Here is a 12,252-nt window from a genome sequence, read left to right on the forward strand (position 1 = left end):
TTAAAAGCCCACATAATATTTTACTGTACAGGTTAAAATCCTTCCTTACAGAGGACTGTTATCGTTTCTTCTTTTACATAATCTTTTACCCTATCCTAGAACCTAGACCACATAGAAAGATAATTTTCTTTGTCGATTAAATGTACAAAGTTCAATATTATCCCAAATGTATTTACCGTGAGTAATGTGATCTGTGAGTCTTAGTTTTAAAAATCATTCTCTCTTGGGGTGTCCGGGTGGCTCAGTCGGTTAAGCGTCTGACTCTTGATTTCAGCTCAGGTCATGATCTCCAGGTCACAAGATTGGGTCCTAGGTCAGGCTTCATGCTCATCACGGAGCCTGCTTGTCCCTCTCTCTCTGTTCTTCCCCTGTCCCCCCTGACTCACACATTCTTGCTCTCTCTCTCTCTCAAATAAATAAATGAAAAATAAAATCTTAAAAAAATCATTCTCTCAGTGAAATACTGAACAATTTTCTTCACCGTAAACTGCTCTGGTAAGCTTTATTAGATGGCCATTTTTTTTTGTCTCCCTAATCAAAGATTGGTCTCAAGTGCAGTTAACATAGAGCAGTACTTTGGCTACATAAATGAACTCTAATTTTGTTATTTTAGATGAAATTGGAATAAGATAGCTGTCCAAAAAGAAGTCAGGAAGACTGCATTTTCTGTCACGCCTTCCATTTCTGTCATTACCATCATCGTTTGGCCTCTGTTTTTCACCACTTTTTTATTCTGCGATGAATAGAGTCCTTCTAGTTGACCAGTATTCCGGGCTCTGTAATGGTGGGTTCGTGGAAAATATTGGCCTTGGCTCTGGATAAATTGAGAGTAATTATCAGAATCTTTTTCTTGGTAGCTTAATGGTTTAAGAATAAGCTATTTAAGGCGCCTGGGTGGCTCAGTGGGTTAAGCCGCTGCCTTCGGCTCAGGTCATGATCTCAGGGTCCTGGGATCGAGTCCCACATCGGGCTCTCTGCTCGGTGGGGAGCCTGCTTCCTCCTCTCTCTCTCTGCTTGCCTCTCTGCCTACTTGTGATCTCTCTCTCTCTGTCAAATAAAAAAAAAAGAATAAGCTATTTATTGGAGGCAAAAAGAACTGCTCTCAGCTCTAACGCTCTCCACCTGATCAAGCCCTTTCTTGTTAGGGGCATCTTAATGTTACTAATCTCTCCTACCTGCATTTTTCCCCCTTTATTGTCACAGTAATATTTTTCCTAAGACTGGGCTTTCGGAATGGTTGGACTCAGGGTCATCCTCATGAACCACACAAATTGCCCGATCTATTGTAATAATCAGGCTGTTCAAAGCATCTGAGGCACCAGTACCCTTAGCGTCGAATTGTCATTTCAGGTCTCCTCGCTCGACCCACACACATGATTTTCATGTTGTGATACTATTTTAAATTAGGGGATGTCTGGAAGTATTCAGAAGCTGTAACTAGTGATTTGGCTCTTTCTTAGGAAAACCACTCGTAGGAGATCATCTCTTCAGGTTTACAAAATGGTAGGTGGTCAGTCCTGGTCGTGAGTGGCTATTTCAGACCTTCTTTCCTCAGGAGAAAGAGCTCCACTTTCTCAGTCGGTGCTTGCTTAACGATGTTATCCCCTCTAATAGGTGGAACGAGGCCTTATTCTTCTGAGAATCTATCATCTTCAGGCCAAGGACGGTCATTACATAAAACCAAGAAGCTAGAGGCTTTCTTTTGCTGAGCTCTTGCCATGTTCGACTCATTTGGGAACAAGAAGTAGACAACCCCGTTGGGCAGGCGGCTGCCTTCCTTGCTTATGACCTTCAGAAATCACACCCTCTATCTCTTATTAAAAATAGCCTTCTGCGTTTCAGTTTGAAAGTAAAAAGGAACAAGAGAAGCGTGTTTCTCATGAGCTCGTCCTAATTCATAATAACTATTTCATTCTATTTAGGTTTTAACATCACAGTCTCCCAGAGTTTAAACCTAAGGATAATGACTTACATAATCTCAAAAATGATGACCCCTCCAGATGGTAAATAGAGGCCCATTTTTATCTCAATCTGTAAACTGCATGTTTCACAAATACATAGATTGTTGTAATAGAGACACAAGCCCTCAATACCAAGAAACAACTCTGATTCCATTTAAAGGCCAATGACATTTCTTTCCCTTTGAAATTACCTCCTGTCATCTACAAGTAAGTATGCTTTTGTAGAAAATGACTGTTTGTCTTAAAATCAGTATACCCAGCAAAAGCCAGTCTGTAGTAAATATTTTAAGTTAAAATATATTGGAAGCATTTGTTTGTTTGTTTGTTTTTAGAAAATGAGTTGATTGGCTTAAGTGCAGTGAAATCAGGCCACCCCACCTCCTTTGACTTTCTCCTATTTTAGACGTACTTGGGAGCAAGAAGTAGATTGTTTTAAAACAGTCTCCTCACATTCTGTGCTGTTGACTTCTTCTGAATTCTCTTTATCAATAATGTTTCTCTTTGTATAGGTGTCTCTTTCCCTTTCCAGTTTTCTTGGACCCATGGTTTTCGTTGAATAGCAAATTTAGGTCCTAAAAAGACTCTTGCTTATATTTCTGAATGTTCCAGCCAGAGACTGGGTTTTTAATGTTTCTCCTGCTCCATAATTTTTTTTTTTATGGGAACGCCCTCCACACCCACCCGGGTGGCTCAGTCGTTGAGTGTCTGCCTTCGGCTCAGGTCATGGTCCCAGGGTCCTGGGATCAAGCCCCGCATCGGGCTCTCCGCTCGGCAGGAAGCCTGCTTCTCCCTCTCCCACTCCCCCTGCTTGTGTTCCCTCTCTCGCTGTGTCTCTCTCTGTCCAATAAATAAAATATTTTTTTAAAAAATGAATATTAAAAAAAGAACATCTGTTATATTATCTTCACATTCCCATCTTAACTGATTACTTTGCCGTATTATTATCTGTGTAAATAAAGAAGGGGGTGAAGGGGGTGGCAGGCAAATGGGGATCAGTGGGAGAGTCATTTAACAGTTTAACAATTCGGGGCCCCTGACCGGCTCAGTCGGTAGAAGATGTGACTCTTGATCTCGGGGTTATAAATTCAAGCCCTACATTGGGTGTAGAGATTACTTAAAAGTAAAATCTTCTCTTAAAAAAAATTAGGTTCATTTAGTACCAGTATGTTATTTATTCTGCGTGTATGCAATGACCATCTCCTAGACGTAATTCTGAAAAGAAAAGAGTGGCAGCATTTGCAAGATGTTTTAGATCATTTTAATGCAGTTGGTCTTTTAACAGCCCTTCTTGGGGTGTGTATGGGTGGACCTACGCCCATAGTACATCAAAAAGATCCTATCAATGTTTGTGTGAGCCTGGTATATTGCTGCAGTAGAATTCCTTAGAAATGATGCTTTCCTTTGACACCAGGTACAGTCGGAAACTACATGAAGCTTAGAGGAGCTGTCACTTCAGTGGAAGAGGAGTCCGTTATTCCTGACATCTTTCAAACTTCTGTCATTTAAGAAATTGATCTTCCATTGAGGTTTTCTATATTGAAGAGAAATATGACAGCCCAGATAGATTTCATTTCTGTTAACTATTAATAAGTCAAGCTTTCGGATAATGAAGTAACTTACAGAAAAACGTGTTAGTTTTTCTTTTTCAAATAAATGTGCAGTAAAATGACTGAAATTTATCAACTGCCCCATATCCTTTAATGGATTTGCAGTTTTCTTCATTAAGCACCAGTGGTTCCAGTGGTGATTCAGGGTTCATCCCTTGCCTACTCTCAAAAAGAATAAGTAAGCCCCACAACATCTCTTGGGACCAATTCTGGAGTCCAGTAGAATCACCTGAACAACTACAAATCTTTCATGATTGGTGTGAACGAAGCAAGCTGCATGTAATTCTCAAATTGGAGAGGGTCTCTAACTGAAATTGCACATCACTGAAGGTGACTTTCTAGAATAAGGGTCAGTGAAATTCTGTAAAGGGCCAGAAAGTCCATATTTTCAGCATCTTAGGCCAAAGGATCTTGTCACAGCGAATCGCCTCTGCTGTCATATTGCAAAAGCAGCCACCGACGGTTTATAAACAAACGGGTGAGGCTGTATTCCAATAAAGTTTTCTATAGGAAAACCAGGCATTTGAATTCCACATGATTTTCATAAGTCACAAAACATTTTTCCTTTGATTTTTTCCCCCAAACTCTTTAAAAAAGGTAAAAAGACATTCACATGTTTGGGGCGCCTGGGTGGCTCAGTGGGTTAAGCCTCTGCCTTCAGCTCATTTCATGATCTCAGGGTCGTGGGATCGAGCCCCGCATCAGGCTCTCTGCTCAGTGGAGAGCCTGCTTCCCTCTCTCTCTCTGCCTGCCTTTCTGCCTACTTGTGGTCTCTCTCTCTCTCTGTGAAATAAATAAATAAAATCTTAAAAAAAAAAAAAGCCATTCACATGTTTATCTTGTGGGCCATACAGAAAGCAGATAGCATGCTGGATTTGGCTGATGGGCTGTAATTTGCCCAACCCTCTTCTAGACTTTTCTAATTAATTCATTGCCATTCCTACCTCTCATAGACTATGACAGAAGCACTGTTTTGTCCCTTGCGTTATCCCTTGCCCCCTTCCCGTATCAAGGTTTTGGACACAAGCTTATATCCCATTGCCTTAAGACTATGGAAAATAAGGACTTGTGTGTGTATATACTTTTAATCAGATGTGTTCTATTTTAAAACTAAATACTCTTGATTTGACTTAGAACAACAGTACTTGATGGAGACAGTCTAGAGGTTGAGAGTAGATATTTAATGATAGGAAAAGGTGAAGGATATGAATGATACAGCTTGAAGAAGAAAAGTTGAGGGATGATGAACTATTACATAGTTTTTATATTATTGGTGGTTAATAGCCGTCTTACACTTAGGTTACTCCTGTATGAGAAAATATAGATGGAGTCTTATAACCCCTATTAGGGAAAAAATGCAATTAATTCACTGATAGAAGAACAGCATTATCTTTCTACATGGGAAAATTTTAATAATCATAAAGAGTGAATAGCTATTCAAGTGCTAGCTCCACTCCAAAAGAAATAGGAGGAAACTAATGGAAACTCCATCAGAATAGATTGAATTAGACATAAGGAGAGACTGTGACACTCTAGAAATTTCAAAGTTCAAAGCAGAATTTTTCCATTAAGGAAAGCATAGAACTATAGTAAAACCTGTCTTTGCCATCAGATACGTGGAAAAGATGATCTCTGAAAGTCTTTTAAAGCCCTTTCACTGATAGGATGTGTGATTAGACTACTTTTTTTTTTATCATCTAAAACCCTACCATTAATTACTTTGCTGATGCCAAGTACCAATCAATATACTAGATCCTCTATAAGTGGGGAGAGAGAGAGAGAGAAAGAGAGAGAATAATGTATGTCCAGTAGGATTGTGCTTGTCAATTAAATGAAAGTCGTGCTCAAGGCAAATGGAAATGAACATTAGAAAAGACGCCCAGTGACTACAAATGGCCCAAACCAGTATCAATCAGTTTCAGCTTGCCATGAATTGTGACAATAGCTCTTGTACGGGGAAAGATTTTGCAGGATCTGGCTACTTAATGGAAGGATTTAGAAGAAATAGAGTTGGGAGGGGGGAAAAAGAAGAAGAAGAAATAGAGTTGGTTAGGATCCAGGCCTAAAGCAATGAACAAAACCAACAAAGTAGATCAAAATGAGAACAGGAAAAGCCTTTGAGATGAGCCCGAAAATGTAAAGCTCAAGCCAGTGCAAAAGGCAATCAGTGAAGGGATATGAGAAGTAGTATAATGTAGGAGCTGTTAGGCGAGAAATAAGTGCTCCACGTAGTCAATTTGGTGCAGAAATGAAATTACTGAATAGAGTAGAAAATGCATCTCTCATTCTCATGTTATTATTATTTTTTTTAAATCAGAAATCTTGTTCAAGGGATGATTCATCTGTTAAGGCATTCCAGTGGCTTGATCAGATGGCCCCACTCAGTAGATTTCTGCTTCTGTTCCATCGCCTAAAACTACATCATTTGGTCAACTCCAGGTTCAAGGGAACTTGAATGTTGAGTCTAGCAGGGCGCTTCTGTGTGCAGTGTCGTGGTTCTATTCCTAAGAAAAAAGCAGGGTTAGGGGAGACAAAAAATCAGGTTCCCAATAGTATAAAATTTTCAAGTCTACCTAGACTTTGTACGGGGTTTTTGTTCGTTTCTTCTTTAAAGTTTAATTTATTTAAGTAATCTCTACATTCCACTTGGGGCTCGAACTCACAACCCCAAGGTCAAGATGCACACACTCTTCTGATTGAGCCTGCCAGGTGCCCCAAGACTTTGTGTCTTTGACCAGAGTACTCGGAACAGCCCTATTTCTTTCTGCCTCTTTGAAAAGGATTACGTTTTCTATCCGTCGTTCTATTCTTGAGTTTATAACAGAGTGATATTTAAATAGGTTGAGGTCACTTCTCCAAACTACTTTCTGTTAAAGATGATAAATCTATTACTGAAAGGAAGTGCTCCTATTAGAAATCTTCCTGTCATACTATGCTACCCGTCATCTTCTAGTAGGAACATGACTGGCTACAGTGATATTGGCCTTAATGTAGAAATGTAGAAGAATTATTGCCAATGTCTATTGTGTAGTCTGGATGTGAAATAAAGCAAGAGGCAGCCAGAACATACGCCGGGTGGTGTGTGTACATACATACATTCATTCTCAACCTCAGATTTTGCTTCCTGTCGATGAACCTTGGTTTCCTAGGTCCTTATGATTTTCTCATCTTCCCACATATTTATCTTTTTTGAAGATTTGGTTTATTTATTTTTATGAGAGCAAGAGAGAGCGTGAGCCGTGGGGAGGGAGAAGCAGGCTCCCCGCTGAGCAGGGAGTCCAATGACAGGACTCGATCTCAAGGCCGCAGGACCATGATGTGAGCTTCAGACAGACACTTAACCAACTGAGCCACCCAGGCACCCTCATCTTCCCACATACTTAGAACAAGGAAATGGGAGGAATGTCAAATTACAAAGATGTAACAAGATACTAGAAGAAAAGAAATCCTGGCAACTTCTGCAGTAACGGAGATGTGTTAGATTATCACATGAGCCTCTAGTCTAATGTAAAGTGTATTAATGGTTCATCTTAGTAATATAATCTCAATAAGTGAAAAAAGAGACCTCCCAAAGAGTATCTTATATCTGTTATAGATAGGGTTTCATTGTTTAAATATTATTCTTTTACCTAAAGGGAAAAATAGCTCGTTGCTAAATTTGAAATTATAAATTATTTTCTTATCTGTTCTTTTTTTCTTTTTTTTAAACAATAGCCACAGTGGAGTGTTACAATCCAAGAACAAATGAGTGGACCTATGTTGCCAAAATGAGTGAACCCCACTATGGCCATGCTGGGACTGTGTATGGAGGAGTCATGTATATTTCAGGTAAACTATTATAACACAGATTATAACACATACACTTTTAACTGTGGCACCATCTTGCCTACAGTATTAGAAAGATAATCCAGAAAAAAAAGAATCCAGAAAAAAGGATCATCAAAATATAATTTGTGGTGAGTTTAGAAGCTATATTGTACATGTGGATTTGCATACAGATGCCTTTGGTATTCTAGGAGTTCATAAGACTAGTGGCAAACCAGTCATGCTATGAATACATAGCTCAGAAGAAACTGGAAAGCCTTCAGCTTTTCCAGCTTGCCTTTCGGTCCCCATGCCCCACACTCTAATAAACCCTGTACTCCAACAACCCCTATTCATAGTCCCTGTAGCGACACTTAATTCATTTTGAGCTTACATTTAGCCAAACTCTATGAGGAAATATATCATCATTTAACACATAAACTCTACTGTGTGTAAGCTTGTTCCTGATAATATACATAATGTTTAATAATGGTCACACCCTCATTGAATGCAACCAATAATAGGGGTTTCCCTTTTCCTCAGCATTATCAGGGGACTCGACTGTCGTGTCCTTGCGTGAATGATTCCGTGCTGATTACCTATATATGCGTTGGCCACATGCGCATATATTTTTCTTATAACAGATTCTAAAATGGCTACCATTTGTTGCACTAACAACTTTCATTCCCAGACTGTTGGTGTTGAAATAATCCTTCTGTCAGATGCAGAAAGGAGTCTCATTTGAATGTAATCTTCACCTCCACTATTGACATTTTACTTTGTTAGGCCACTTCTTCTCATCTGGCCCTGACGTGGTCTACTTTTGACACATATTTCTCCTGAGAGCTTGCCAGTGCCAGGTCAAGAGTTACATTATTAGGAAGCAAAAGCATTAAGGTGATGGTGGTGGTCTGGGTCTCTGAATGCCGCTGCCTTATGAAAGCTATAATCAGGAGGGATCAGCTAAAGGCCCTGAATGGGTGATTGACAGGTTTGGGGAGTTAAATTTATGAGCAACTACAGGGTGTCTTCTATTGAAATAGCCATCCAGGAAATCTTATGCTCCACTAATCAATGATTTACACCCTCTACCTATTTTATGTGTATAGCTGCTATGCCATAATAATGAGAGCTCCAAATCCTTGGCGGGGAGGGCACGAAATTGTTCTGGTGACACTTCGCCATAGCTAACGTGCATCTCACAAATGACCTCCCTGGCCAAGAACAGGATAGGACCAGAGCTGACTCTCAAACTGAAAAAAAAAAAAAGTAAAAAGCAGAGAGGAAACAGTGATTGCCCCCAGATAGGAATGCTTTGATTGATATGACTGAAAATTTGTGTAGCTCTCTCGCCAATCTGCAGAACATAGAGTCCAGTACTTTCCTTGTAGACTGATTTCTGTGTGATTTCAGAACATGCTCTGTAGATGATAAGGACTCAGTGGGTCAACAGCAGACTGCTAATGATCTACCAACTGTTCTCAGAAATGATCATAGATTCTGTACGTGTTCAGCATCTAGCTTCATCCGTGCTGAGAGCAGATGACATTACCTTCCTGCACCACCCCCAACAGAAACTCGACAAAAACAAACAACGCTGAGTAATCTCATATGCCGGGACATTTGGATAATATTGTCAACTTTTCCAAGCATTTTGATTGATTTGACTTCATAGTCTCAATGCTAATGAGATAACAGGAGTAGAGATTCTTAGATGGTTAAGTGTGGAAATGGACAACTGGAATTCAGATGCCTGAGCCCAGTGCTCAGCTGCCAACGTGTGCCCACCCCAAAGCAGGAGCAGTACGTGATTCTGGGGGTGCCCGGGTGGCTCAGTCAGTTAAGCATCTGAGTTCGGCTTACATCATGATCACAGAGTCCTGGGATCAATTCCCACATCAGGCTCTTTGGCTCAGCAAGAAGCCACCTTCTCCCTCTGCTTGCCGCTCCCCTTACCTGTTCTCTCTCTCTCTGACAAATGAATAAATTTTTTTTTTTAAAGAAGTGCATGATGCTTTGGACCTGAGATTTACGGCAGACCCAGCTCTAAAAGTGGCCCAAATCTCTTTTCCTTTAGCAAAGCCTCTTAAATTCCACGGCTCTCTGCTTGAGAAAGTCCTTGCAATAACATAAGCTAGATTTTTGTTGTTGTTGTTGTTCTTTAAGAAGCTGAAAGTGTTACCTTCTGGCTTTTTAAAAATTTTTTTAAGATTTTATTTATTTATTTGACAGAGAGAGGTCACAAGTAGGCAGAGAGGCAGGCAAAAAGAGAGGAGGAAGCAGGCTCCCTGCTGAGCAGAGAGCCCAATGTGGGGCTCGATCCCAGGACCCTGAGATCATGACCTGAGCCGAAGGCAGCGGCTCAAACCACTGAGCCACCCAGGTGCCCCCACCTTCTGGATTTTTAATCCTAGAGAAAGTACATCTGGAGAGCAGATATTTATAAGAACACTAACGATAAGCCCTAAGGTCATAATATTTGGCTCAACATCCACGATCTAGGATAGAGAGCCTTTTATTTACTTTTGCATCTCTATCATAATCTGTTTACCCTCGTGCCTACCTTCATTCTCTAGGAGGAATCACTCATGACACCTTCCAAAAGGAGCTCATGTGCTTTGACCCGGACACCGACAAATGGATCCAGAAGGCCCCGATGACCACGGTCAGAGGCCTGCACTGCATGTGTACGGTGGGCGAGAGGCTCTATGTCATTGGCGGCAATCACTTCCGAGGCACAAGTGATTATGATGATGTCCTAAGCTGTGAATACTACTCACCTATCCTTGACCAGTGGACCCCAATTGCTGCCATGTTAAGGGGGCAGAGCGATGTCGGGGTCGCGGTCTTTGAAAATAAGATCTACGTGGTCGGTGGGTATTCCTGGAATAATCGCTGTATGGTGGAGATAGTGCAGAAATATGACCCCGACAAAGATGAGTGGCATAAGGTGTTTGATCTCCCAGAGTCCCTCGGTGGCATCCGAGCTTGTACACTCACGGTGTTCCCGCCCGAAGAAACCACACCATCACCCTCTAGAGAGTCCCCCCTTTCTGCACCTTAAGATCACCCCCGCCCCGCGACTAAGATGCTGTGTTCCTATCTTTGCAGCGTGTCATGAATTCTCTTCTTTTGCGCCCCCTTTAGTAGTGTATGTTAGGATTAGCCTCCAGTAATTGATACAGATATTGGGGAAAAAAAAGAACATTGATGTTATTTGTGCTGTTTGTTTGGCTTAGAGTGTTTATAAAGTGGTAACAAAACCATTCTGGAAATGTATCCCATTGAAGCTGATGTTTAACATATCAAAACAAAAAACACACAAAAAAACACACAAAAAAAAAAACACACAAAAAAAACCAACCCAAGATATTGTCTATAAAATGTTTCTTCAGTACTTTCTCGATGCTGTGTATTGGGTGTAAGGTATTTGTCATCTTACATTAGAAAGCCCAGCGAACCAACTCGAAGGTGGATTGTAGTAAGTGTACAACTGTGCTAACTCGGCTTCAAAGTAAAAAGTTTTCCTTTCATCGTTGACTGTGAGATGTCGAAGGGAGGCAGCTTGCTCCAACAGGACACAATAGACAAAAGGTTGCCAACTCGCATGAGCTACCTCCCTCTTTTCATAAAGTATTTTTGACATATCTGTCAACCCACCTATCTGCGTGGGTGCATTGAAAACATATGAAGTTTCTTAGACACACAGGAGAAATAATAACTGAAATTCACCAATATTAATAATAATAAAAAGAAACAGCATGACCCCTCTGCTTAGAAACAAGAGTTCGGGGTTTCTAAAGTGTGTATAAATACATACACACACGTACATTGAGCAGACACAAAATTTTAAAAATGGAATGTCACATCAAATAAACCTGAATGATCTTTTTAAATTTCTACCAAAAAGCAGCTTCCGTTAAAATGGGAATTCAGTAGTGCACATGGAGAATCCTACTGAATTTAGGTGGACAAGGGCTAGAAATGTTGAGCAACTAAATTTGTCATTTGACCAAATTTTTCCTTCCGAAACTGTAATCTACGCCTTCTCCTTTGCTGTTGAGGTAACTTGCATATTATCTGTGTTCTGTATACTCTCAATTCATAAGGTTATTTAGCACAAAGTGTAGCAGCCTCCCCTGGGGAGCTGCTTTTGCTCAGTGATTTCAACTTCCATGTTTTATCTCTTTTTGTTCAATAAAAAAGCATTTAATGTCATTTCAGTCTGAGGCATCCTGTTACTGTCTGATTTGACTCGCGTTAATTTTTTTTGGAGGGGGTGGGTGAGCAACATTCAAATGATCAGAACTGAGAGCCCCGGATGGTTTGGATTACTATTAATGACTTTCATTCAAGGAAATACAACCATTTGACCAGGCCTAACCTCATCGGTCGAAACTCAGTGCTGGTTGTCTCTGTGGAATTAGACATGTGGAAACGCTAAGAGAAGTTACATTTCTGAGGTCAAGGTTCCCTGATCTTCGAGAAGATCCATCTTGTCTAGTGAGAAGAGGTTCTGTGAAATGACCTAAGAGATTTGTTCTTGACCTCGGATTGTAAGGGAATAATGTTTTGGGGAAAGGTGGTATGAGGGTTCTGTTAGGGCCTTGTGCCAGATCTTCCTGCCTTTATCTGCAAATGACCCCACTCAGTCGGAACTAAAAATTGAGCTATTCCCAAACAACGAGAGTGTCACCGGATTTCCTCCCCAGTGAGGAATTGGGAGCGCAGACCTCAGTACCTCTCTCTTGAGTCAAATGGAATAATAATTTTTCCATCCATGGAAAATAATTTTTCCATCCATGGTAGCTTGAATGTTGGGAGAAGCCCTGTATAAATTTGAAAACCCCTCTTCGTCAAGATTACCCCTCCCGGGGCGC

The 12,252-nt window shown here is 40.7% G+C and overlaps 1 protein-coding gene across 4 annotated transcripts in view; it reads left to right on the plus strand.

Annotated features, from left to right (window-relative positions):
- The window catches only part of KLHL13 (kelch like family member 13), a 200,232-nt gene extending 188,642 nt beyond the window's left edge, over positions 1 to 11,590 (plus strand). For all 4 annotated transcript variants that reach the window (XM_044234328.1, XM_044234324.1, XM_044234326.1 and 1 more), the window contains 2 exons: positions 7,283 to 7,396; positions 9,949 to 11,590. In XM_044234328.1, the coding sequence (XP_044090263.1) occupies positions 7,283 to 7,396; positions 9,949 to 10,436 (602 nt within the window). In that variant the 3' untranslated portion in view covers positions 10,437 to 11,590. The remainder of the gene's footprint in view (positions 1 to 7,282; positions 7,397 to 9,948) is intronic.
- Positions 11,591 to 12,252: the final 662 nt, after the last annotated feature.

This window comes from Neovison vison, chromosome X (assembly GCF_020171115.1).
Source record: "Neovison vison isolate M4711 chromosome X, ASM_NN_V1, whole genome shotgun sequence".
NCBI classification, from domain to species: domain Eukaryota; kingdom Metazoa; phylum Chordata; class Mammalia; order Carnivora; family Mustelidae; genus Neogale; species Neogale vison.